Source organism: Petaurus breviceps, unplaced genomic scaffold (genome assembly GCF_028583685.1).
Source record: "Petaurus breviceps papuanus isolate PSGF00001 unplaced genomic scaffold, PetGlider_PUasm1.0 90503, whole genome shotgun sequence".
Taxonomy (NCBI): domain Eukaryota; kingdom Metazoa; phylum Chordata; class Mammalia; order Diprotodontia; family Petauridae; genus Petaurus; species Petaurus breviceps.
The window spans coordinates 2,682,655-2,709,799 of record NW_027187265.1 but is presented as its reverse complement, the minus strand read 5'-3'; the positions used below and the strand labels follow the sequence as shown (position 1 = coordinate 2,709,799).

At 47.7% G+C, this 27,145-nt stretch overlaps 2 protein-coding genes across 6 annotated transcripts in view; both read right to left on the bottom strand.

Moving 5' to 3' along the window:
- The window catches only part of TNNC2 (troponin C2, fast skeletal type), a 158,378-nt gene extending 139,003 nt beyond the window's left edge, over positions 1 to 19,375 (bottom strand). For both annotated transcript variants that reach the window (XR_011163287.1, XM_069062757.1), the window contains exon 1: positions 19,361 to 19,375. The gene's annotated coding sequence lies outside the window, so the exon portion shown is untranslated. The remainder of the gene's footprint in view (positions 1 to 19,360) is intronic.
- ZNF335 (zinc finger protein 335) lies at positions 135 to 26,768 on the bottom strand. Of its 4 annotated transcripts, none has more exons than XM_069062753.1 (28): positions 25,453 to 26,768; positions 24,632 to 24,795; positions 22,295 to 22,538; positions 21,835 to 21,912; positions 21,229 to 21,525; positions 20,721 to 20,855; positions 20,459 to 20,611; positions 19,371 to 19,611; positions 19,060 to 19,237; positions 18,515 to 18,627; positions 17,908 to 17,926; positions 17,662 to 17,778; positions 17,437 to 17,513; positions 16,911 to 17,071; positions 15,695 to 15,939; positions 15,467 to 15,551; positions 15,258 to 15,352; positions 13,720 to 13,979; positions 8,295 to 8,406; positions 3,772 to 4,194; positions 2,421 to 2,563; positions 2,159 to 2,313; positions 1,714 to 1,817; positions 1,526 to 1,603; positions 1,019 to 1,102; positions 856 to 921; positions 697 to 778; positions 135 to 569 (listed from the first exon to the last, which is right to left on the bottom strand). In XM_069062753.1, exons 3-28 carry the CDS (start codon positions 22,386 to 22,388, stop codon positions 442 to 444), a joined length of 3,723 nt encoding a protein of 1,240 aa, XP_068918854.1. In that variant the 5' UTR covers positions 22,389 to 22,538; positions 24,632 to 24,795; positions 25,453 to 26,768; the 3' UTR covers positions 135 to 441. The 4 variants fall into 4 exon arrangements, with proteins under 4 accessions (XP_068918854.1, XP_068918852.1, XP_068918851.1 ...); XM_069062751.1 differs by having other exon boundaries at positions 24,365 to 24,795; positions 25,453 to 26,756; XM_069062750.1 differs by having other exon boundaries at positions 24,365 to 24,718; positions 25,453 to 26,756.
- Positions 26,769 to 27,145: the final 377 nt, after the last annotated feature.

Here is a 27,145-nt window from a genome sequence, read left to right as displayed (position 1 = left end):
AGCGCCACCAGCAGGAAGGTCCAGAGTGACTGCTCTGTCAACAGCAAAGGGCTGACCACCAGGATCTCTACCCACCACCACATGGTAAAGAGAAAGCAGGAGAGCCACCCCATTCCAGCAAAACTGGCCAGGGCTGGACTCATTCCCTTTTCTTTATTCAGACAGACATACCAGCTGATCTATCCAAACAAAAATAGATTTCTCTCTCAGAAGCCTGCCTGCAGGCCCTGGTGCCCTGCTTGTTCCAGGGCCAGGGGGACAGCAGCACCTTACCACACCAGTGCCCTGTTCAGCCCTGGCACCAAGGTAGGCCCAAGTTCATTAGGAATTCAGGGACACCTCCTGCCTGGTTCCCATGGTCTGCAAGGAGGATCCTGTGAGGCCCTCTGGCAGGACTGCCCCTATGGCATCTTTGCTTCTTCATGCCCTCATTGTGTCCCCTCACTCATCAGTCAGTGTGATAACATCGTACTCGATTCCTTGATGCTGCAGCTGCTGGATATGCTCTGGCATTGCCTCTTCTGTGCTGAAGAGGCCCTGGGCCTGGGCCATTGCAGCATCAGCCACAGCTAGCAGGGGGGCAAGGAGGTTAGTCTCAGGAGGTTGAGGTCCAGGTCCAATCCTTTCTTTAATTGAATTAGCTGATCCTAAGATTCCCCTCCATTCTTTCCCCTGCCATTCTCCCCAGTCCTGTACCTGTGACAGCTGAGTGGGCAGCAGCTTCTAGCTGAGCTTGAGTGACAATCTGTTGTCCTGGAGACACAGGGACATACTGAATCTGGGGACAAAGAGAAAGGGAACTGAGCCTTCTCTCCCCTTTGGTCCCATCCCTCCTACAATTCTGTATTCTAGTACCTGAGATTCCTGGAGGAAAGGAGTCCCCTGCTCATATTGAATATGAGTGATCTGTCCCTCTTGTACCTGGCAACAAGAAGATAAGTCACCACAGTGGGGAGGAAGTTTGGTCAGCCCTTCCCAACACCACCCCTGAGCCCTTCTTCCTTTTTCCTTTGCTCACCTGAATGTGATGCCCCTCAGGAACTACCACATACTCTTGGGGAAGGAGATGCTGTACCCCATCCTGAGAAATGATGTACTGCACCTGAGAAAGTGGAAAGGAAAGTGATCATGTGGAACCAATATTCTGGTATACCTTTGATGAAGAACTATTCTGAGCCCAGTCTTAGGCCATCCAGGCAGTCCCTGTCCTCCCAGAATTAGTCTCACTGGGGAAAAAACATCCTAGAAAAGACACATTCTGGGGCTGACTGCACAAAGGGGTCAAGATAGGGCTGTGACAGTTTTGTGATCTAAGGGGAGTGAGGAAGTAAGATGACATCAGAGAAGGTGGGGACTGAGCTGTCTTATCTTGAGCAAGACATCTGACTTCTCTGGCCATCAGTTTCTTCAACTAAAATGGGTGTTGGACTAATCTTTTAAGGGTACTTCTAGCCCCAAATCCTAAGCTCTTATGAACGGGAGGGGGTGGGGAGGTTGGAGACAGAGGAACAATGAAAAAATTTACCTGGTTATCTGAGGTTACCAGGTGCTGTACCATCTGTCCATCTGCAGTAGTGATCTCCTGGATGTAAGTGGCTTCCTCCTATCAGAACAAACCCAGCTCCTGTAGAAACTAGTCCCAGCCTAATCCCTTCCTGCTGGTCTCATCTCCCTCACCCTGCCTACAAATTCCAGGGCTCCTCTTAGCCTTACCTGATTGGATACTGTTTGTTCTTGTGCCACAATGATGTGTTCCTGACCCAGGGCTTGCTGGAGCCGATCAGAGCCCAGCACTCCATGACTGGACTGTAGGGCAGCTGGGGAGGGAAAGGAGATAAAAAGGAAGAATAGGGAAAGGGAGGTAGAATGGGTAGGTCAGTAGGCTGTAGACTTGGGGAAATCTAAATTCTTGACCTGGTACTGTACCCCCAGCTTCCCAAGCCGGATCTACTGACTGACAGCCCCTTGGCTAGCTCTGGGGAAGAACATACTAGTGAGACAACCTTGCTTAGGCCATAGAAAACACTTTTGTTTTCCCTAAGGAGGTGACCTTACCCAAGAGAATGCCCAATTATGCTCCCCTGAACCCAGTCGGTGCCTTGGAGTGTCCCTGTTCCAAAGTGGAAGGGGGAGAGGAGGGAAGGGAAGGGAAGCTCACTATGCAGCGTAGCCAGTGTTTCATCATCACTATTGAGGATGATGGTCTGGGTGGAGGCACGGGGAGGGGCCCTGGGCACTGGGGGGCCCGCCTTCCTTCCATCTGGGCTGTGTAACCGCTGTATGTGGAATTTGAGGTGGCCATTTCGGTTGAAGCTGGTGGGCAAAAGGGGAGAAGGGTCAGACGGTCTCAGCCCCCTGTCCCCAGGTACATTCTCCTTCTATTGTCCTTCTCTCCCTCCCCAACCTCTTCTAGGTCTCACCGCTGCCCACAAAGGTGGCAGGAGAAAGGCTTCTCATTGGTGTGGGTGAGGGTGTGTCGCCGAAGGTCCTTCTTGTTTTTGGAGGCAAAACTGCATTGGCTGCACTGGTGGGGTCGAAGGCTTGAGTGCTGGACCATGTGGGCCTGGCAGGTACCCAAGGAGACAGTGAGCATCACAGAAACTTTTACACCACCCTCTTTCCCTAAGAAACGGGCCCATAGACCTGCCCATTGACATGAAGTCAACTGGAGAACGATCTTAGAAAGGTAGCATGGTATAACAGTTAAAATACTGGACTTAAGAGACAGGAAAGTCTGGGTTCAAATAGCACCTGGTATTATGAACAAATTATCTTCCCTGTGCCTCAGTTTCCTGCCCTTTAAAGTGGTGAGGAAAGGATGTTGGATTAGATGGTTTTCAAGGCACTTTCTAATTAAATCTATGATCCTATGGAAGGGAGGGCCAGGAGGCTTGGGTTCTATCCCTGGCTTCTACTAATTAATTATGCAACACAGGGAATGTCATTTCCTACTCTGGCTTCCAGTTTCTTTAGCTGTCAAATGAGGATAATATATTTCCAATCTCACTGAGCAGTTCTAAGTGTCTTGTAAGTAATACAGATGTCAGCTATTACGGAGTTAGATGGTAGGATCTCATTTTGTAGATGAAGAAACTGAAGTGCAGAGAGAGCCAAAGGGCCTTGCATATAATAAGGGGTAGGGGTAACATAGTAAGTATGCATGTAGCAGAAGCTGGGATTCAAATCCAAGTCCTCTGCCTCTAAATTCCATGCTGTTTCCACTATGCCAAATTACATTTTAACTTTGTTTTGTGTATTAAATCACAAGCCTGCAATGCAACCCAAAAGTCACCTGCGTCTGTTGCCTTGCATGACATCCAAGGAAAGAAAGCTCATTTTAATGTTCAACTCAACCAAACTTAAGAATTGGGATGATAAATTTGCTGTCAAAATATCACATATACCAGGAACAAACTTACTGACCATGACCTAGGGATCTAACCAAAAGAACCATGGGCTCCAAGTCAGAAGACTTGAATTCTCTTTCTTGCTCTGTCCCTAACTTTGTGACTCTGGGCCAAGGCAATCCCCTTCTCTGAGACATTTTTTTCAGCCATCAAAAAGGGCTATTGGTGACCAGGCCTGGTGATCTCAGGGCACTGTTAGAAGGATTCAGATTGCGAAAAATACCATACAAATGTGAGGGATTATAATCATAACAGAAGTATGTACACATAACCGAGGGTTGAGGGGACATTAGACAGTACTGGCTTTGTGCTTATGGTGAGATTGTAAATGTGCCCAGGGCCTTCCAAAAGTCCTGTTACCTACCCGAACCTCAGGCCACAGGTGAGCAACAAATGGGCAGTCAGGACACTTGAAGGTGCTGGGGCCAGTGTGGGCTCGTTTGTGGCTCTCCATTTCGGCCCTGCCTGGGAAGGCCTCTGAACAGATCTTACAGGAAAACTTCTTGGCGGTAGTGGCTGCTGCTGTTGAGGAAGATGGGGGTGGCGAGGGAACCACCAGGCCCAAGGCTTTTGTGGCCGGGAGAGGTAGGGAAGTTGAGGTAGGTGGCCCTCTGCCCTCAGCAGGAGTAACCCCAGCCCTGAGGGCTCTTGCTGGGGAGGGAGGTGCAGGGGGGCCGTCTCTGCCCATTGGCCGTCCTCCACACTGCAATAGGGGCCACTTAGCCCCAGGGTCTGGAGTATCTGAAGCCCCTGGGCCTGAGAAGGAAACACCTCCATCTGCACTCAGCTGTGGAGGGGGAAAAAAAAAAGGAGACAGTGAGGGGATCTATGGAACAGAGATCTGTCTGACCTGGGGGAGGAGGAAAGAACAAAAGCAATCAAGGGACAGAGAGATTGGGCTGGCTTAGAATGAGAATGGGGGAGACCAAAAGAGGGGGAAAAAAGTCACACTGATGTTGAGAGAAGGGAAAGACAGAAACAAGACTGAGATGGAGAAAAGAAAGCTTGGAAAGCAAGAAGGGTACAAGTGAGATCTAGGGAAGAAAAGGAGGCATAAACGGGAGGAAGAGATGGGGGAAGAGAGTATCATGGGGAAAAGGAGGGATGGGTGGGGAAAAGGAAGAAGAGAGAAAACAATGAAAGAAGCCAACGAAGGGGAACTGAGAAAGGAAAGAAAATTCTAGTATCCATGTGGTTTTGGGGCTATGGCTTAAAACTCAGGAATGAAATGTATGTTACAAGAATGGATCTGTTGTGAATCTTACGAATCTAACCAAAAGGGTTTTAAATTGAAAAAGGAGGTAGAGGAGGGAGACTGTTTATACCCATCAATCTAGTTAACATACAGAGAAACTATAATGTAGGAAGTATTAGTATCCCAAATTCACAGTAAACAGAACAAGAAATAAAAATCATGGCTTCCTGTGTCTATTAAATGTAAACACAAAGTAAAAGTAACAAGTAACATGAACAAGAAATTCTAATGCAAGAAGGCAAATTTGACCTGAAATTGGTGGGAGGAGCCTCTACTGGAATATAGCTCTGGAAATCTATCATAAATAGAAGGAACCAATAAGTAGAATTGTATATATTAAATATCTTCCTGTGTGGAAGTCCAAGGGTGGGGAAGCATGGTAAAAGAACATTTGGGTAAAGATCACCAGACTCAGAAACAGTATTATAACTGGCATATACTAAAGAAGATGGGACAGAAATAGGAAAAAGATGGGTCTGGGAAACATCACAAGCCTGGAAAAGCAGTGATAGGAGACTTTGGATATCTGCTGGATCTTTCTCTCTCTCTCTGAACAAATCGGAATAGCTAATGATTTCTGGACTCGTCTTCATAATTTCATCCTTCAAAAAGTAGAAGAACTAATGATGGTAAATTCTATTCTGAATTTGAGTCACACCAAGAAGGAAGACTGCTAGAATAGAAATGATGGGAACATTGGGGAAAGGGGTCACTTCATCCTAGAATTTTTGACAGAGAAGAAGAAAGCTAGGCCCAGTATGACATGTACTTTAGACTATAGGAAAGCTAATTTCAAAAGATTCAGAGGACAGACAGGAACCCATGGGCTAAAATTCTACAGGGGAGGCAAATGTAAGAGGGAAGATAAGCTTTCAAGAATGAATTTCTGAAGATATAAAGAGGAACATTCCAACGAGAAAGAAAAGAGGTTGTCTAAAGAGACCAATGTGTACATACAGGGAATCCATCAGTCAATTCAATTTTCAAAAGACATGTACAGAAGGTAGAGGACAAATATAAAAGTGTGTTGACCCTACAAGAATTTAGTGTAGAGAGTTAAAAAGTTCAAAATGCGTGAAGACTGGAAGGAAAAGCTAAGGATAAAAGGTGTTTTACTGAGGAAAAGAATAGAATAAAAAAGGGCTAGGGATGGGCTTAGTGTTTATCAGATGATAATAATAGGTCAGAGGATCATAGATTTAGAGCCAGAAAGGGCCATAGAGGCCATCAAATCCAACTTCTGTATTTTACAAGTGAGAAAATGGAGGCTGAGAGAAGTTAAGCCCAAGGTCACACAGCTAGCTAGTAATGTCCAAGGTAAGACATAAGCTCAGGTCTTCCTGACTCCATGCCCAGAGCCCTATCCCCTCGGTGCAGAGAAAGCATCACTACTCAATTCTTACTTTGCTTCTGTTTTTCTCTGACCTTTGGATTAGAAAGGACAGAACAAAAATGGCCAATGGGGATGTGAAACCAAGGATAAATAAGTGGAGTGGAAGAAAGCACCTGTCTGTCTCTGATGAATACAGGCCAGGCTCAGATGGCCTGGAACCCTGAATGGAATGTCAGATATCATTGCTGAATTGCTGTCAGTAATTTCTGAAAGATCATGAAAAATAGGAAGGGCACCCATAGGACTAGAAAAAAGCACGTGTCTGATTTTCTAAAATAGGAAGAGAAGAGTCTGTAAACTCCAGCTCAATGAGCTTGATTCTGATGTTTGGTAAAACTCTAGAATGTTTATTGGTAAAAGAATGGTTAATGAGCATCTGGCAAAGGAATCAGGGACCACAAAGAATGAACAAGGTCTTCTCAAAAACAGGTCAAGTCAGTCTAAACATTTCATTTTTTGACTGGGCTAGACCAGTGGATCAGGGGAATGTTGCAGATATAATTTACGTGGATTTTAGCAAAGCATCTGGCACAATCTTTCATGCTCTTCTTGTAGGAAAGATGGTCCATCCAATTTGCCCTAGCTAGATGGATTCATAAATGGTTGAGTAGCCAGACCCAAAGAATAGCGATCCGTAGCCTGATGTAAACTTGGACAGAGTCTTAAGCAGAGTACATTGAACCTATTTTGATATTTTCCTAATGGCACAGGAGTGTCAATATTACCATAAATTGTTATATGGTTCTATATAAACAGTGGGTTGCTACTGAGATATATAAACAGCTATTTGTCCCTAAAAGCAAATAAACTTGGAAGAAAAGTCAATAGGGAACTGGCCTGGGAATCTGTATCCACTTCTGTGCTGGTTAAAATTTTTATCAATGACTCAGATAAAATCAAAGATAGCATACATATAAAATTTTCAGGTGACACAAAGCAGGAGGAAATGATTGACACTTTTCATGACAATCAGGATCCAAAAAGATCTTGACAGGCTAGAACAGAGGCATTGAACATGCAGCCTGTGGCTAGTAGTCTGAACCAGCTTAAAATGTAATTAGGAAATATTAAATAAGATAAATAAAAATACAATAGAACATGTATGGTTTTGTTAACCCTGTTTCTGAATTTGACACCACTGGGCTGGAACATGGGGCTAAATTTAATGAGGTTTCATTTATCCCTATAAAATTTCAAGTCTTGCACTTAGGTTCAAAAATCAACTTGACAAGTATAAGATTGGGGAGACATAGCTAGATAGGAATTCATCTGGAAAAGATTTGGGGGCTCAATGAGAATCAACAGTATTCTATGGTGGCCAAGAAAAGCTAATTTAATCTTATTTTGCATTAAGAGAGGTCTAGTATCCAAGAATAAGCAGGTGATAGTGCAGTATCATTTTGTTCTGCCCATTATGTCAGTCCACAGTTGGAATACTGTGTTCAGGTCTGGAGGCCACATTAGGGGAGGTGGACATTAATAAACTGGACAGCTCCAGAATAGGACAATCAAAATGGCAAAGGTCCTAAGATTGTCATGAGAACACTGACTGAAGGAAATGGGGATGCTTAGCCTGAAGCAAGCAAGATGTAGGTGGGATGTGATGGCTGTCATCAAATATCAAAAGGGCTGTAATGCAGAAGAAATATCTGACTTAATCTGCTTGACTCCAGAGAACAGACTTGGAAACAATGGGTAGATGCTGCTAAGGGGCAGATTCAGGCTGGATGTTAGTTAACATTTCCTAACAATCAGAGCTGTCCAAAATGAAAATGAGCTGTCTTGAGGCAGTGGGCTCCCCCTCTTCAAGTAAAGGTAGACTGACTACTTGTTAGCTACATTGTGCTTTCTTGTTCAGGTCTAGGCTGGATAAGAAGCCACTGAAGACCCCCCTCCCGAACCTGTGATTCTTCCATCTTGTCAAGGAGACAGTGAAGGGGATGGAAAGGGAAGGGTGGGAGAGGAGAGACAGGGTGTTATAAGAAGGTAGAGGAAGGAAAATCACCTTTCTCCCTCTCCTCCCTCTTCACCCTAGTTAATGTTCATAAGTCTACAAAGTTTTAATATTCATCACCTCATCTGATCCTGACAACAGTTCTAGCACATAGTTCTTCTTTGGGGCAGGTATCTTGAGGGTGAGCAGTAAATAGGTTGAGGGTTCTGGGGAGATAGAGGGCCTTGTGAAGTCGTCAGACAGGAGTATACTTTTGGGACTGGGGGAGGCTAGAGAGCCCCTTACCTCAATGTGATGTAGCTGGGTCCCATCTGCTGCCATGATATAGTGGGTGCTAGGCTCCTTCAAGGCGTCACTCACCACCACAGCCTGTGCAGCCTCCCCTGGGGGCTCCTGGCTATGGGTACAGGGAGATAAGGGCAGGGCTGAGAATGGGTCACAGGATTTTGAGGGAAGTAACAGGGTTTTGTAGGCACATTATTTATAATATGGGAGAAAGAGCATAGGACTGGGATGCAAGAGACCTGGGCTCTAGTCCTGGCTGCCACTTTCTCATTGTTTGCATCAGAACAGACCACCTCCTCATTTTAGGCTTCATGTAAAATGAGGGTGAACTAAACAAAATCTCCAAAGTTCCTTTCAGTTGTAACAGTTTAATTCCATGAGATACCCTATGTCCAAAAGCTGTCAGAGATGAGCGTTACTGTATAAACCCAGGGTTGTCCATAACTGGCAACACGCTGCCCTTAACACTCAAATGTATAATATGAATCTCTGAATTATAAAAGGGATTGAGATCCATGAACAACCAAGTCAGGAGGTGAGGTAAGCAGCACCTGGATGGCCTCAGCAGGGTAAGGTCAAAGTAGGGGGGTTTTGGAAATCTAAAGATGAGACAGAAATAGGATAGAAGAGAATCTGGGATGCAGCAGTTACAAATGATAGGCATAGAAAACACTTCCTCATTAGAAAAGTCCAAGGCTAGAAAGAAGGTTTGAGAGATGACAGGATTCCTAGGGCACAACCTGGGAGACCCTGGGGCAAAAGATGATACCCCCAGGGATAGTCAGAGATGGATTCTGATAACCTTCATCCTTAATGAAGGGACCTCAGAGGTCATCACTACAACCTCTACTTGACAGAGATTCCACCTATAATCCTGACAAGTGGTTATTTGTCCTTTGACCAATTGTTTCCAGTGATGCAGTTCTATAAGGAAGTTTCCTTCCTTATACTGAGCCAAAATCGACTTCTCTGCAATGTCCACTCACTGGTCTAAGCTTTGTCCCCTAAGGCCAAGCAGGATGACTCTCCTTCCTCTTCACCAGGACAGTCTTTCAGATACTTGAAGACAGCTAAATCCCTCTTGAAGTTTTCTCACCTCCAGGCTAAAAATTCCTATTTCCTTCAACCTATCCTTGAATGACCCAATTTCTTGTTACCTCCTGGTCACTCTCCTTTGCTTGTCAATGTGCTTCCATAAATAAGGCACAATTCTCCAGATGGGGATTGACCAGGCTGGATGATGATGGGACGATAAGCACTCCCCTTCTCTGTATACCTGGATTTCATTTGTGTCAACATAAATCCCATTAACTTTTCTGGTTGCCACATTATATGTCTCAATGCAAAAAAGCCAAAGAGGGTGAATATGGGACCCAAATAAGATAAATCCTGACTCCTTTAGAGGGCAATATGGAAGCCAAAGTCAGCGTCTGTCTCAATTCCAGAGGGTAGATGGGGGACAGTGACTAGGAGCGCTGGATTAAGGGGAGTGAACAAGAACCATCAAATGGATGGTATTTTCGTGTTTTAATCTAGGCCAAGAAAGTAAAGCAACTGAACCTAGTATGATTTGGGGAGTGGCATAGCTAGACAATCTTTTTTTTTTTTTTAAAGCAATTGGGGTTAAGCAACTTGCTCAAGGTTACACGGCCAGTTATTTTTTGTGTGGGTGTTAAGTATCTGAGGCTGGGACCAAACCCAGGTCTCCCGACTCTGGGGCCAGCGCTCCTACTCACTGCGCCACCTGGCTGTCCCTAGACAATCCTTAAGAGCCTACTATGTGCAAAGCACTGGGATCCAAAGACTAGTTTCTATTGTCTAAGAACTCATGTTTTTCTTGATTTGAGGAGGGAAAGAACACTACTAACACTAAGGTAATTAGGAAAGGCTTCCCATAGGAGTAGGCACATAAGCTGAGCCTTGAACAACAGTCCCTATGAAAAAATTAGGAAAACTCCAGTGAACTCCAGTTTCCATGAATTAGCAGTGTAACTTGACTTTCAAAAAAGCTGATGTGAGGTAGAAGCAGGACCTCTGCTGGGCTCCAGCTTCCACCTTCCCCAATCCATGTAAAAGGGGACTCTGAACAAACTTTGGAGCTGCAGAAGCCACAAAATGACACAGAGAAGCTAACCTCCCGCTGAGGACAGCCCGGCAGGAATCAGCCAGCACTCTGGGAGCCAAGCCCAGCCCTAGGCCCTGCAGGAGGGACTCCAGATCAGCAGCAGCTGTGGCTGTTTCCAGATTTATCAACACATAGATTCCACGACAAAGTGAGAGGTCAGTGCAGTCTGGACTTTGGGACCCAGTAAGTGGGAGTGCGTGGCTTGTGAGCCACTGGCACAGCCAGCCAGCGCCACATGGCTGCTTCAGCTCCTGGCCTGCAGAGAGTAGGGGGACCAAGCACCAGTCTGAGGGGTAATCGCTCTTGCTTTAACCTTCTTGGATCTGGATCCCTGTCTAGGGTGGAGGTCCTGGGGTGTGTGTCCAGCTTGCCAGAGCATGTGGAGACCTCAGAGAGGGCATCCATCTAATACCTCTGGCAGCTGAGAAAATCCCAACGTTTGGGACGAAAGCTCCCGTCTGGTGGAAGAGTCCTACTGTGGCAAAAAAGCCCAGGGGTCAAGTTACTGAGGGGCAACATGACCAGGCAAAGGAAACAAAGCAGACAGAAGATTCCAACATCAGACTCCTATTTGGGGGACAAAAAGGAGCAAAGCATGGAACAGGAGGAAGACAGTGAAGTCAGAACTTCTGCACCAAAAGCTTCTAAGGAAAATATGAGCTGGTTACAGGCCATAGAGGACCTTAAGAAGCAGATAAGACAAGTGGAGGAAAAATTGGGAAGAGAAATGAGAACAATGCAAGAAAATTATGAAATGAAAGTCAACAGCCTGACTGAGGAAAATCACACCTGAAAAAATAGACTAACTCAAATGGCAAAAGAGGCTCAAAAAGGCAGTGAGGAGAAGAATGCCTTAAAAAGCCAAATTTGCCAGATGGAAAAAGAATCTCAAAAGCTCAATGAGGAGAATCATTGCTTCAGAATTAGACTGGAGCAATTGGAAGCTAATGACTTTATGAGAAATCAAGATGCTATTAAACAAACAGATCCAAACAAATGAAAGAATAGAAGGCAATGTGAAATATCTCATGGGAAAAACCACTGACCTGGAAAATAGATCCAGGAGAGAGAATTTAAAAATTATTGGACTACCTGAAAGCCATGATCAAAGTAAGAACCTAGAAATCATGCTCCAGGAAGTTCTCAAAGAAAACTGCCCTGATGTTTTAGAACCAGAGGGCAAAACAGAGGTTGAAAGAATCCACCTATCACCTCCTGAAAAAGATCCCAAAAAGAAAACTCCTAGGAATATTATAGCCAGGTTCTGGAATTCTCAGATTAAGGAGAGAATATTACAAACAGCGAGGAAGAATTTGAATTTGAATATTGTGGAAACACAATAAGGATAACCCAGGATCTGGCAGCTTTTACACTGAAGGACTGAAAGGCTTGGAATATGATATTCCGGAGGGCAAAAGAGCTGGGATTAAAACCAAGAGTCACCTACCCAGCAAAACTGAGTATCATGTTTCAGGGGAAAATATGGTCATTCAGTGGAATAGAGGACTTTCAGGCATTCTTGCTGAAAAAACCAGAGTTGAATAGAAAACTTGACATTCAGATACAAGAAGCAAGAGAAGCTAAACAGGGAAAAGGAATTATAAGGAACTTCAAAGTTGAACTATTAACATTCCTACATGGAAAAATAATAATTGTAACTTATGAAACTGTTCTCAGTAGTTGAAGGGAATAGAAATATAGATATGTCTATATATGAGAGTACATGGGCATATGAATACATATGTGAATGTGTGTATATATGTTTACAGGTATACATAGATAGAGGGCACAGGACCAATTTAACAGGAAGGGATGATACTTAAAAGGTGAAATTAAGAGGTGACAGAGGACTATAATGAGAGGAGATGGGGAGAGACAGAATGGGGTAAACTATCTCATATAGAAGAGGCAAGAGAAAATGGTTACAATGGAGGGGAAGAATAGAAAGGCAAAAGGGAATGGGTCCTAGCTTGAGGAGGGAATACTAAATAGGGTATCCCACCCTCCAGGAGAGTAGTGGGGAAGGGGATGATGGAAGGGAGGGCAGGCTGGGTGGGGAGGGAAGTTGGGAGCACCCACTTTTGAAAAGGGACAGGATCAAAGTAGAGAACAGAACAAGTGGAAGGTGGGATAGGAGGGAGGGAAATACAGTCAGTCTTTTACAATATATCTACTATATTATTGTTTTGCATTAGCCACATATGTACAACCTATACTGAACTGCTTATCTTCCAGTAAGGGTGGGAGACAAGGGAGGAAGGAATGAATCTGGAATTCAAAGTTTTAAAATCAAATACTCAAATATATATACTATTATTAATACTATTTTACATGTAATTGGGAAATAAGATATACAGGCACTGGGGCATAGAGATCCACTGGAAAAGTCGAAAGGGGTATGGGAGAAAATATGGGAGAGAGCAGATTGGAGGAGGGGATATCCTGTGGGGCTGCTATTTTGGGGCGGTGGGTAGGGGAAAAACAGGGAGAAAATTTGTTACTCAAAATCTGGCGGAAATGAATGATATAAATCAGAAGTTAATAAAGCATTTGAAAAAAAAAAGTTGATGTGATCTTGGGTTGCATTAAGAGAAGGACTGAGCAAAGCAAGGTCTTCATTTGACTCTGTCCTCGTCAGTGCACACCTAAAGTGCTATGTCCAGCTCTAAGCACAGCATATTTTAGCAAGTACACTGATAAAAGGGAGCATGGCCAAGAGTATGTGGGAAGAGAGGCCATGGCTCAGAAGGACTACACAAGATGAGTTATGAGAAGATTTAAGGGGGATAGCATAGCTCCCTTCAGGTATCTGAAGAGCCACCTACAGTCTTGTTCTGCTGGGCCTCAGAGACTGTGATGTGGATTTTTGGCTTGATGTAAAGAAAGTTCCTAACTTTTCAAAAGTGGAATGGACTACCTCAGGGAGGTCAGAGATGGCCCCATCACTGGACTTCTTCTGCCAGAAGCATGATGGTGCCTTGCCAGTGATGATATGGGTGGCAGGGCGTGGGGTGGGGTGGGGTGTGGATATTCCTGTTTAGGCATCAATTGGACTAGATATTCTTTAAAATCCTTTGCCAACTCTGATATTCTATTCTTTGCTGTAGCCAAAGAACTTCCCTCCTATTATAGAAAGAGAGGTATATAGAAAAATGGTGAGTGTGTTAGATACCCACTAGAGAAGACAGAAAAAGAAAGGCTGGGCTCCAGGTGCTCTTTGGACAAGAAACGTGCCTTCTGTATTCCTGGATGGCAGCAAAGGGTGGGGACATCTCACTGGGAACTCAGGGCGGGCCTTACCTGTATGGGGTCCCTGGGGCAGAGGTCCCCTCCTCCACAGGAGGAGCTGCGATTACGCTGTAGCTCGTTCCACTATACGGTACTGGGGCTAGGGTGATCTGCTGCAGGTCAGACACTCCCATTGGTCCCTCCCCAGCAAAGCTACCTCCAGACTCGGCCACATGCAGGGTGACCACCTGAGGAGAGGCTCCTGGGGGGCTGGGCTCTCCAGGAGGGGAGGAGAGCTCTGCCCGGACTCCATCTGATTTCACTACAGCCACCTGCCATGGGAGTAATGGGTTGTTACCAGGGTGGACGATAAGGCAACTCTATGCCCCGTGAACTTCACTATGTACCATCCACCCAAACCAGTCAGCTCTGGGCCATTCCCTGAACACACCAGGCTCATTCCCAGGCCCCACCTCTGCTCATGTTGCTGTTATTCCCCTCTGCCACCATGGAGAGAGCATCCTCCCAATTCCTGTCTACCTAAGGGCCACCCATCTGGGATACTGAACACAGAACCTTGGAGCATGAGTGCTGGACTTGGAGTTAGGACACTGGGCTTCTAACATGGACTGCTCTGGAACCTAAATCACAGGATCAATGAATGCAGAGCTAGAGATGATCTCACCTAGCCCCCTCCCGGCTCAGAGGAGAACGTCTGAGGCCCAGGGAGAGAAGAAACTTGTCCAAGCTGCCTATGCTAGTAAATGGCAGTCACAATCTGAACCCATGCCTGGTGCTCCTTCCAATACAGCCCTGGTTCTCACCTCACCCTTCTGAGCCTCAGCCTCATCTGTTCCATGAGGACACTTTCTCTTACAGGGACATTTGAAGGAAGGCACTTGATAATAGAGATTCAAGTGCTACAGAAATGTTAAGTGGGGTTATTCTTCAGCATCACCTTCTCTGGGAAGCCTTCTCTGTCCCTAGCCTAGGCATTACCTTCCCCTGCTATTCTTTATTAACAGTTTTGTTATTTATTTTTTTGCTTTTTGGAGGGGGGAAGGCAGGGCAATTGGGGCTAAGTGACTTGCCCAAGGTCACATGGCTAGTAAGTGTTAAGTATCTAAGGCCAGATTTGAACTAGGGTCCTCCTGACTCCAGGGCCAGTGCTCTATTCACTGTGCCACCTAGCCGCCCCTCTATTGAGTTTAAAGCAAAGATGCTTCACGTGGGGTCTGTGAACTTTTTAAAAAAAATGGTTTGATAATTATTTTAATATTAGTTTCCTTTGTAATGATATGTGTTTTATTTGTAAATTTTAAAATGTTATTCTGAGAAGGAATTCATAGGCTTGACTAGCCTATCAAAGGGGATCCACAACACAATAAGAGTTAAGAACCCCTGGTTTAATGAGTCCAGGCCTTGTCACTCCAATTAGACTTCGAGCTCAGCAGAGGCTGAGAGAATGTCCTATTTTTCTCACTTCCACCCACTGTTCACAACAAGAGACTAAGCATATAGGTAGCTTGGGAAATACTTGACATTTTTGGGAAAATGTAGGGTGTCCTGAGAACTGGGATGTGATGTAAGGAATTCCTCCACAAGCCTACCTGTAGTGCAGCTCCCCCCAGCTCTCGTTGGGTACTCATGTTCAGCAGCAGGTCTAGAGCTGTCTGAGTGGCCAAGGCTGTGGACTCTTCAGCTCCTGAGGGTGCAGGTGGGTAGTAGGAAAGGAATAGGGGAGAAAATTGGTAACCTGGGAGAGCAACTCCCATGGTCACCCTGCTCCCTGCCCCTCACACCCCCTCTGCAGACTCACCTTGCTGGTAGATGATGGTGGCACCCCCCAGGGCCTCAGGACACAGCAGAGGGGAGGTCTCAGGAGGTACTGTCTCTGCTGGAGCCTAAGGAGCAGGACATGGCTTTGGGTTTTATCCTTTACCTCTCCCAGCCTGGGCCCTGACCTCACTAATCCCACTCCCCACCCCTGGCCTAGCCCTTGTCCTAATCCCCCCCTACTCCCCACTCCCATCTCCCTAGCTCTCACCTCCGGGGAGCCTGGTGGGTCAAGGGTGGCAGGCCCAGGGAGCACAGGGCGCTGCCCATGCTGCTGCTTTAGCTCCTCTATCTGTTGCCTTGAAAAGAAAGGGCGGCGGCGGCATGGTGGCTCCTCAGGATGGCGCCGACCCCACTCCTCAAAGCTGGCCGAGTGCCGGCAGCGCACGTGCAGGCGAAGGTTCTTTTTGTGCCTTGTAGTAAAGTGGCAGAACTCACAGGCAAAGGGTTTGGCTCCTGTGGGAAGGGAGGAGGAAGGGCACACCTGGCAGCATACCCAGTGGCACACCTTCTCTGCTCACATGCTATATCCAGGGAGGGTGAATCAAGTTTCACAAAGAGTTACATAAAAAGGAGAAACCTTAGGACACTGAATGTCAAATCTGAAGTGGATGGCAGAGGGCATCCAACCCAACTCTCATTTGGCAGAGGCGGAAGCAGGGAACCTGGGTGCTAAAATGATTTGCTTAATTAAGATCCTCCAGCTGTCAGAGTAGGGCCTGGAGCCCAGATCCGGTGCTCTTTCCATTAAGGTAGTTCTTTGTCTCCCCAGGTAGGCTGTGAGCTCACCAAGGAGATGAGGGCCTGGCTTGGCTCCTTCTAAAGGGCCCTACTACCTCCTACAATGTGAATGGTGAGGCAGGGCTGATGTTCATCTCTGCCCCTGATTTGCTGGGTGACTTTCAGCAAGTTTTTTCCCTTCAGTAAGCCTTAAGTGTCTCCTCTGTACGATCCTGTTTCCACTACCTCTCCTGAAGGGCTATTGTAAGGATTAAATGAAGCAATGTATACAAAATACTTTGCGAACTGTAAACTATTATGGTTAGCACAAGGCTGAGTACAGAGTAGCTTCTGGACATATCCCTGCTGAATTAGGTTTACTTTTCTCTTACCACTCATAAACTGTCTCCTTATTTCAAAAGTTCTTTTAATAGCCTCTCCAGGATGTCTTTGTTCTTAGGCAGTTAAGTGCCTCTGGGGTTAGGGAATTCTCTTCACAAAGCAACTTGTGTCTATTGGAATTGACTTGAGGACTTAGGGTGGCTGGATAAAGTTTGAGGGGAGGGCAGGAAGAAAAGGCCAGGGGATGGATAGCAGAGGGCAAAGGAGGAGGGATGGCAGCATCCCTGGTGGCACATCCTCCCTGTTCAGCGTACCAGAGCTTTAGAACATGCTGGAGGAGGAGGTGTCAGGAATGGCAGGCTGACCTGTGTGTTTGACAGCCACATGAGAAAGCAAGAAATCTTCTCGGAAGGTCCGGTAGGGGCAGAAGCTGCACTTGAAAGGCTTGTCACTAACGTGGGATAGCTGATGATTCAGTAGAAGCTTCTTATCTTCACAGACAAACTCACAGAACTCACACTTGAACCTGGGATTGGGCACACGAGTAACTAGAGAAGCCAGGAAGGGAGTTGGAGGGCCCATAAGCTAAGACCCTTTTAGGACTGGGTCAAAGGGCACAACCCCCTCCCTTGATCTCTATCCCCCATGGGACTAAGACTCACTAGGAAGAACAATAATACTTACTATGATAATTATGGCTGACACATCATTTTACAGTTTACAAAGAGATTTTTTCACAGGAACTCAGTGAGTAGGCAGTATAAGAATTATTATTCCCTTTTGACAGTTTTCCAACTAAGACTGAGAGAGTAAGGTAACTTGCCAGGGTCACACAGGTATTAACAGCAGCAATATGAACATAGGTTTGCTGAAGGGACTTTGGGCTGGTACCTGCGGTTTGCAATGGCTTGTATATGTGTCAGTAAATGCATCTTGAAAGTGTATCTCTTCTTAAAAGATTTTCCACACTGCAAATTATAAGATGGAGAGAGGAAAAGTAGGATTCATGCACAGCATAGACACCCCCACTGTGACTAGTCTTAGTATTTCCCCTCACACCCACACTCCCAGCCCTGCCTGCCCCTCCCACTCCCTCCTGTGGCCCCACCCATCCACCTTGTCACACATATGGGGCTTCTCAGTGCTGTGTGTCTTCATGTGCTGTGTGAGCCGTTTCTGCATTGGGTAGACTCTGCTGCACACAGGGCAGGGGAAGGAGCTCAGTTTCGGGGGCTTCGAGGGAACAGGGAGAGAAAGGATGGATGGCACAGCCCATAAGACATCTCAATTCCCTCTTAAAAAGACCTTGGCCAAATGCCTCCCAGCTCAGTGCCCAGACCCAGCCCAGGGCTCTAGACTCACAGGTTCTGGCCTCTTCTTCCTGTAGGGGAGAGACATGCACAGAGTTAGCTGACTCCTCCTGACCCTTGGTGGCCTAGTCCCAAGTGCCCATGGTCCCCAACTCACTTCAAGCATCTTTCCTTTCTAAGAGCTTTCCCCAATCCTGAAAGTGACCCTCCCTACCCTACAATTAAAACATTTGCAGTATTTTATGGCTGCAAAACTTTCTCTCCAGGCAAGTCATGTTAGTTTCATCACCCCCATTCTCCAAAAGATGCACCTGACATCAAGATGCATCTGGGGCTGCAGTGATTGGCCCCAGGCAACAAAGCTCAGGCTTCCCGACCCAGGTCCAGTGCTCAGTGATGCCATTTCTGAGCTAAAGGACCATGGGGGAGTCACCACCCCTCTCTGAACCTCAAGCTCTTCATCTGTGAAATGGTGATAATAACCCTATCATGAGATTTCCCTCACTAGGCTATTGTGAAGATCAAAATAATATGTTTCAGGTGTCTTGTAGAAAAGTGTCGAGCATCTGGCATTATTCTCATCATAATCCTTTTTATTTCTGTGAGAGCATAGCTGCTTCCCTGTCAGTGCCCCTAAAGGTACACTGGCTTCCACTGACCGGTCCCGGTTATGCACAGCTGAGTGCCGGACAACATCCTTCCTGTACACGCTGGTGTAGCTGCACTCCTCACATTTGTAGGGTTTGCTGCCCACGTGGTTGAACATATGCTCCTGGAGAGGCAGGCAGGGTAACAGGCTGAGAAGGGGCCCTTCCTCATACCAAGGGCCCAGGCATTCAGAGTCAGAGGCCAAGGTCACTAATTCCCCTCCCTACCAGAGACCCTGGAAGTTTGCTGAATACAAAGTAACCAAATACTTCACCTCCCCACTCCCCCCAGAATCCCAGAATGTCAGAGTTGGGAGAGCCTTAGAGCACTGAATGCCAAAATTAGGACTTTGAAAAAGAAATTTCAGAGCTAGAAAAAGCTTGAAGGATCATGTAGTCTGTCACTTTACAGAGGAAACTAAATTCCCAAGAAGGGAAATGACTTGCCCAGCGTCAGAGGGTGAAAGCCAGGCTGTCTAACTCCAGAACCAACCCTTTTTTGACAACACCACCCTGGTGCTCTCCCCTCCCTTCCAGGAGCCCCCTCTCTTGCATACCTTGAGAGAGGACCAGCGGCGGGAGCGGTAGCTGCACTGCAGACATTTGAAGAGCTGGGGGTCTCCAGCCTCATGAGAGTTAACGTGAAAACGAAGGTCCTCATGGGATAGGAAGCGGGAGCCACAAATTCGACAAAGGTAGGGTCTCAGTAGTGGCTTGGGGGACTTATAATAGTATCTGGTGGGGGTGGAAGAAGAAGGAGCTCGGTTTAGTAATGGGAAATGAGGTGGTGGTGGGGAAGCCAGCCCCACACAGGGCTCTCTTCTGCCCCCTCAGGGCACTCCTCCTCCCTCACCTTTGCCCCATGTACTTGCGGTACTTCTTGCCCAGGAAGCGCCGGGAGGGCCGGCCGCGTCGTCGGGGTGCTACGTCTGAGTCATCTCTGCTGTTAGGAGCTGTGTTCTCTGCATCTGACTGGCTCACGCTGGGCTCCGCAGGCCCCTCACCGTTCCCACAGGGCTCCAGGCCTGAGGAGCTGGTGGCCTCAGGCCCTTGCGGCTCTGGGAGGCTCTGTCCAGTCTGAGAGCTCACCAGTGACTCTGCTTCCACACCTGTAACAGATCTAACACTTCACAGACATGCCACGCACACCCCAGACAACCTAAAGACATGTGGTCAGAGACATGGAGCCCCATGCAAAAAACACTGGACAGAGTTAGGAGACTTGGTTCAAGTGCCAGTGGCCTCCTAGCTCTCTGTGTGTGAGATCTGGGGGTAGTCACTTCATCTGTCTAAGTCTCAGTTTTCCCATTTGTAAACTGGCAGGGGTAGACTAGATGATCTCTAAAGACCTTCCCAACTCTCCACCTTCTGTGACTCTGTGAAGACAGCACAATCACTGTGAAATAATGATACCTGCCCTACCTGCCTTCAGAGGTGCTGAGCTTCAAATGAGATAAGAGAAGGAAAGATGCTTGGAGAAGTCTAAAGCATTGTATACTCAAGCTTTAAGTTATACTTCTAAAGCTTTATGATTTATAAGCACTTTCCCCTTAATAACATGTTGAAACAAGTATTAACACATTATCCCTATTTTATTGATGAGAAAACTGAATCTTTGAGAGGTTAACAGACTTTTTTTTTGTGGAAGGCAGGGCAATTGGGGTTAAGTGACTTGCCCAAGGTCACATGACTAGTAAGTGTTAAGTGTCTGAGGCTGGATTTGAATTCAGGTCCTCCTGACTTCAGGGCCAGTGCTCTATTCACTGTGCCACCTAGGTGCCCCAACACTTTTTTATAGTTACAGATTTCAGAACTAAGATTCAAAGGCAGCCTCCAAGTCTGGAATTACTTCTACTATATTATGCTGTCTGGATTCAATATGCCACAGTTTGCTACCTACTCCCTCCCTCTCTGACCCCAATTATCCTAGACCCCATCCCCTTTCTCCAGTCTCACCCTCTGGAGGGGTGGGGAGATCCAGGCGGGGCAGCTTTCGAGGTCTCCCAGGCCTCCTTCGGGGTCGTTCAGCACTAGATGTGGGTATGGGACGCTGGGGGCGTGGCTGCCGAGATCTGGGTTCATCTTCTGCAGGGTTGTAATCACTGTCCTCTGGCAAAGGGAGAAGAAAGGATCTTATGCTAAGTCCACTCCTTCCCCTACCAGTCCTAGCCTTCACCTTCTCCCACTCTTCCCCTCCCCTAAATTTCCCAGAGCTCACCTTCCAGGTCATCAATGGCTCCAGCATCGACAATGTCATCGTCTTCTTCCTCCTCTGGCCCTTCCTCCTCCTGGGGTTTAGCTGAAGCTCCCCACTTCCTGGAACGTCCCTTCTTCAATGCTGTTGTTGTAGAGGCTATGGGAAAGTGAGGCAGGAAGCCATGCCAACTTGTCCCCAGGCTTAATTACTAAGAGACCCTGTGCCCTCCCCCATCCTGATAGTGGGGACCCAAGCTCCCCCAACCAGTAACTTAGAGCATAGCACTTCAGCTAGAGAGGACCTCAGAGGATAAGCAGAAGCATGATGGAGCAGGAAGTGGCCTTAGAACCACTGTGAGAACTGAAAGGTATCTTGGAAACATCTGGTTCAACCCTCATTTTAAAGAGGAGCAAACTGAGGGGGTAGGTGGTGAGAGCTTTTTTACTCAAGATCTCACCCTGACAACCATGGTAGAGATGGGACTCTAAGCCAGATCCCCTCTCCCCCAAATCCACCATCTCCCACGAACCAGGACGGAAGTGCCTCTCCCGCATGTGTCTGAGCAGGGTGCCCTTAGAGCTGCTTCGGTATTGGCACATTTTGCACTTGAACTGCTGTACAACCACCACCTCCATCATGGCCTCTAGGCTCTGCAGGTCTGGCTCCTCTGAGGGGCCTGGAGGGGGCTCGGCAGGTGGGGAGCACTCCTGAGACTCAGCTGGTTCCAAGCAAGTAGAGGTAGATGTGGGGCCATCAGACAGAGCCTCAATGGCTGTCAAGCTGTGGGCCAGAGCTGAGGTGGACATCGGGGACACCATGGGGGCACCTGTGGAAGAGAGGGGGCGAGGATTGCCCCACTGTTCTCAATAGAAGCCCTGACTTCCCTCCCTTCTTTCAAAGAATCAGAAGATGTCATGGTGGAAGAGACTGTTGAGTACAAGCCCCCTCATTGTAAAGAGGGCGTAAATGATATCCACAGAAGGAGAATAACTTTGGCAACATCAGTGTTAGTGGATGAGCCAGGCCTGGAATTCTTGATTCCAGGTCCACTGTTCTCTTCCCTCTACACTTCCCTTTACTCCTTCCTTCCAGCTCTCCCCTTAATCCCAATGACGAGCTGCCAATCTGGGCTCACCATCATCTGGGCCCTGAAGAATCAAGTACTGGGTAGTTTCAGCGCCACCATCTTCAGCACTTGTCACCGCGATGCAGCCTGGAATAGAACCAAAACTCAGGACCCCATCACTGTTCTCAGGGAAACGGAGCCCATCTCAGGTCCACCAGGTTCAAGCAGAACTAGAAGGTTTTGGAGATCATTTAGTCTAACTCCCTCATTCTGCAGATGAGAAAACTAAAGACCAAAGCAGGAAATAGACTTGTCCACAGGCATACAGCAGGTGAACGAGGCTGGACTAAGACCCAGGTCTTCTGAGTACCAGGCAAAGATTGTTTCTACCATGTTACACTGCCTCCAGTAGGTACATGATAGTCAAAACACTGGGAACGAGGAGGCCTTCTAGGCATGTCAAGCGAGCTGAAGAAAAAAGAGAAATGAACTAATCCTAGTCCCCACACCATTAGCTTCCCAAGCTTACTCTGAATAAGGTCTGGTCCAATAGTCGACTCAATGATCTTGTCAATAGCAGAGCCCAAGTCAGAGGAGGAGGCAGTGGAGTCAGAGACCAGCATGGCAGCATCAGCCAGGACGCTGGAGTGCACCAGCACTGGGGCTCGAGCTGATCCACTTGACACTAATGCTGATGGGCCGATGGAGGAAGAGTCTGGCAGATAGCCCTGAGGGGTGGCATCCCTGCTGGAGCTGCTTTCAGATACTTCCTCCTGCAGGTCAAGTTAGAGGGAATTTCATCCACAGTCTCTCTAATACCCTCAACTCCAGACTTAAGGATCTGCTGGTGATATACCAAGGGCACTTTGAATTGTCTCCAGTGATGGGGGATGGCTATCACTGGGCTATGCTCTCTCTTACCCAGGGTTACCAAAAACTGGGTTCCGTTAGGGTAATTAAGAAGGGAGTCTATGGACACACCGGATCTCCTAAAAGCCTTGAACTTTCCTATTTGTATGCCTCTGTTCCCACTGTTTCCTACACCCAGAAATGTCCCACTTGCTGAACAAATTAGGGTGAATAAACAAGGATGGCCACTCTAATGTACTGGACCTTTCTCTTTGTATTAGGACAGATTTGTGTTTTCATGGGCATAGGCAAATCTCAGTGAGAAAACTCCCTTCCCCACTGCAGATACGGAACTTATCTGCAATTTTAATTGTAGAGAGTTGTCAGGGGTAGGGTAGTGGCACAGAGGGTTTGAATGGCTTGCTCACATAACCACTATGTGTCAAAGACAAGATTTAAAGCCAGGTCTTACTGACTTTAAGGCTGGATCTCTATTATATCAGTGGCTCTTCAACCTTTTCCAGTGAATAAAACTCATTTTAAACAAAACTTTGGTAGAACCCTTGTAGTAAAATCTTCTAAAATTATTATTATTTTTTTAAGCAATTGGGGTTAAGTAACTTGCTCAAGGTTACACGGCCAGTTATTATTTCTGGGTGTGGTGCTGAGTATCTGAGCCCAGATTTGATCCAGGTCATCCCGACACTGGAGCCGGTGCTCTTACTTGCTGAGCCACCTGGCCGCCCCTAAGCAATTGGGGTTAAGTAACTTGCTCAAGGTTACACGGCCGGGTGTTTCTGGGTGGGTGCTAAGTGTCTGAGCCCGGGATTCGATCTCCAGGTCTTCTCAACACTGGAGCCGGTGCTCTTACTCGCTGTGCTACCTGGCCACCCCTAAAATTATTTTTAATGACTATTAACAATGTAAGGTTCATCACAACAAAGAACCAACTTGGGGTGTTTCAAGATTCCTTACAGCATAGTTTGAAAAATTATACTATTCCATATTGCCTCTCTTTCTTTACCTTCTGAATTCCTATCCATCCTTTAAAATTCAATTCAAATGGTACCTCTTCCAGGAAGCCTTTCTTGATCCCCAATGACTTTTATCCTGAGATTTCACACAGCACTGGTTTTTTTCCCCCCAACTTCTTCAATGCACTTAATTGTAATTTGACATAAGGTGTTTTATGTTTTTTATCTTAGACTGTAAAAGGACTCTACCTTATCTAAGTTTCCCCAGTGCCTAGCAGTGTTTTGCACTTAATGACTGATTAAATTTGTTGAAATGGTGAATGGAATAGCAAGAGATTATCTCTTAGATCAGAATCATAGCTATTATATAATTTTCTTCAGGGTGGTGGGAGGAGGTAAGCATGTGTCTAAATCCCATGTCCACCATAATAAGGTGGTAATTCTTTCTCCCCTTCTTCATTCATTCCCTTCAAATATCTTACTTATATTAAGTATTTAACGAGAAAAAAGGAAGAAGGAAGAAAATAACTAAACTGAAGAAGAGTGGATATCAGGTATAGGACATTATTTAGAAACGGAGGACAGAAGAGCAACTCCTCCCTTCAGCCTTCTACCTGGGAACTATGGCCATGTTCTTAATCCCAGAAGGGTCCTGCTGGGGGACAGCCCAGATGGGCCACATACAGCCTACTGAACTCTGGTGTAGTTTCTGCTCTCCAACTGGGCATTGCCCCTTCCCGGTCCTTACAGCCCCCTCCCAAGCCCCATCCTGGTACCAAGGAACGGGTGCCGTGGTCTGAGCTCTGCCCCACGACAGAATCATCTGCCTCTGACATGAGGCCAGGCCCTGGGGCAGCCGCAGTGGCATCACTGCTGTCGGCTGACACAGCCTCGGAGGTGCCCACGTCTAGGCCACTCTCCGAGGGCTCCTCCTGGGCCGGCCGGGGGGCTGCATCGCTGCTGCTTTCCACCTCATTCTCCTCCATCGATGGCCTTGGCTTGTCTAGGCACTGCCACCGGCGCTTTGGGAGAGGCGGCCTCACCAGGGGTCTCTCTTGGGGTGCTGTGCGGAGGGTCCTGGGGGGCCCCCTGCCTCCTGCACACTGGGCACAGCACAGCTGGGCAGAGCCCTGGGAAAGAAGCCAAAGGCACAGCAGGGGGTTTGCTCTGGGGCAGCAGGGTCAGTGCAAGGTCTGGGGCCTTCACTCTGCAGGGAGTAACAGACAAGGGGATGTCCATGAGCCAACCTCCCCCACAGGCTGGCCCACTTCTCCTAGCCCAAAGAGGAAACTGAGGCACCAGCTGGGGTGGGGCATATCAGGGACTGGGAAGGAAGGGTCCTGGAAAAACAAGACCCAGGAGTCCTGGGCTCCCAACTTTAGAGGCACCATCCCACCCAAGGGGGACCGTAGCTCTGGCCACTTGGCCACACTGCTCCCCACTCTCGCCCCAGGCCGTGAGTCAAGCTGGAGCCCTGGGTCAGTGGTAGGGTCCGTGTTCCCCGGTTCCCCCCAGCCCCAGGATCAGTGGTACAGCCCATTGGCCCCCTAGGTCAGTGGTTCGTTCCCCACTCTGTACCCCCTCCCCTTCTTTCCCCCAGTGGAGGGGGTTGACTGCGGCGATCCCGGGGCCTTGGTGGCTGAGGGCTGTCCCAAGCGCTGCCTGCGCTCTGGGCCCGACGCCATCTTGTGGAGGCACTGGGTTTCCGCTCAGGCAAGTGCGAAAGCGACTAAAGGATCGGGGGACCCCGGGGCCCTGTCCGGGCAGCCCCGCCGGCCCGGGACCTCGTCGCCAGTCACCGCCGGAGCCCATAATCACTGCTTTGCAGGGAATGTGGGGAGGTCTGCCCCCGACTCGTACTTACCCGTTGTTTTCTCTCCCGGGTTTCTCTCCCGCTCCGGCATCGACTCGGCCGCCATCCTCCTCCCCCCGCTGCGGAAGGACCCATCGTCCTTTCAAAGAGCCGGACCTACTTCCATGCACTGCGGCAGGGCGCGGCCGGGAACTGGCATGGATGCGAAGTCCAAAATCCCAGGGCTCCTCAAAGATCCCAGGAGAATATGCGTCTATGTCTGTCCCCGTTGTCTGGGGGTAATGGAGGTCCCTCAGGCCTTGGGGACTATTTTTCTTCTGCGTAGGGATCCATTACGAGCTTACGTTAAGCGTGTGACGTAACCTCTGAGTCCCTTTACCTCGGGGCGGAGGGTTGGAGGGAGGGGCTAAATTGGGGCGATGCCAGCCTATCCTCTTCTGACATCATGCTAGGGCAAATCTCCTGGCCCCTCCCTTCCGCTGTCCGTCCATCTGCCGAACTAGGGTAGGGAGGGCTTGTCAACTTTGACTTTATTACTGGAAGGGATATTAAAGACCATCTAGTCCCATACTCTTATTTTGCAGATGAGTCCAGAGAGGGGAAGTGAAAGGGATCCGAGACTGGCCTCCGGGATTAGGAGGATCAGGAAACTGATCCTTAGGTAGATACTCTGCTATGGGGTCTGGATGGGAAGGTTCAAATCATGGGCCTGCTGCATGCTATCTGTGCAGTCTTGGGCACTTAACCTTTTAGTTTCCCCATCTGCAAAATGATGGAATTGAATTAGATTGGAATTATATGGAATTGAACTGATTGGATTGAATTATATGGAAAAAGAACTAACTTGATGGGAGCAATGACAGAGGTCCAGGGTCTCCCTGGGGAGAGAACTGGGGCAACAGGACCTGCCTGATCCATAGATTGTATCAAGATGCTTCCAGCCTAGTGCCTTCAGTTTTTACATTAGACATTAAATCCTTTGGTTTCAGACTGATTCCCTGTTATGTAAATTCCCACAGACGAAAATAATGATTTGTTATGGGGTTCTTAACCTAGAGACTGTGAACTTTAAATTTTATTTTATTTTTTGCTAGTTGAATTTCAGTCTAGCTTTTTGGGATTCACTTTCCTTAAATGTAAAATGAAGAGGTTGGACTAGATAGTCTTTATGGGCCCTTTCAACTTTTAGCATTCTGTGATTCTTTTCTTTCATTGTGCAATAAAGACACGTTAAGAGTATACAAAGCACTGTGCTGCTCCTTAGGACCGAAGGAGATAGAAAAGCAGCGCTTGGGACAGCCCTCAGCCACCAAGGCCTCGGGATCGCCGCAGTCAACCCCCTCCACTGGGGGAAAGAAGGGGAGGGGGTACAGAGTGGGGAACGAACCACTGACCTAGGGGGCCAATGGGCTGTACCACTGATCCTGGGGCTGGGGGAGAACCGGGGAACACGGACCCTACCACTGACCCAGGGCTCCAGCTTGACTCACGGCCTGGGGCGAGAGTGGGGAGCAGTGTGGCCAAGTGGCCAGAGCTACGGTCCCCCTTGGGTGGGATGGTGCCTCTAAAGTTGGGAGCCCAGGACTCCTGGGTCTTGTTTTTCCAGGACCCTTCCTTCCCAGTCCCTGATATGCCCCACCCCAGCTGGTGCCTCAGTTTCCTCTTTGGGCTAGGAGAAGTGGGCCAGCCTGTGGGGGAGGTTGGTTCATGGACACCCCCTTGTCTGTTACTCCCTGCAGAGTGA

Coding starts and splice junctions, on each gene's coding strand:
- ZNF335 (XM_069062750.1), bottom strand. CDS start 25,536: ATGGGTCCTTCCGCAGCGGGGGGAGGAGGATGGCGGCCGAGTCGATGC. Junction 4,195..8,294: donor CCCAGCTACATCACATTGAG/GTAAGGGGCTCT, acceptor CCCCCTCCACAG/CTGAGTGCAGATGGAGGTGT. Junction 1,103..1,525: donor TGGTAACCTCAGATAACCAG/GTAAATTTTTTC, acceptor CCACTTTCTCAG/GTGCAGTACATCATTTCTCA.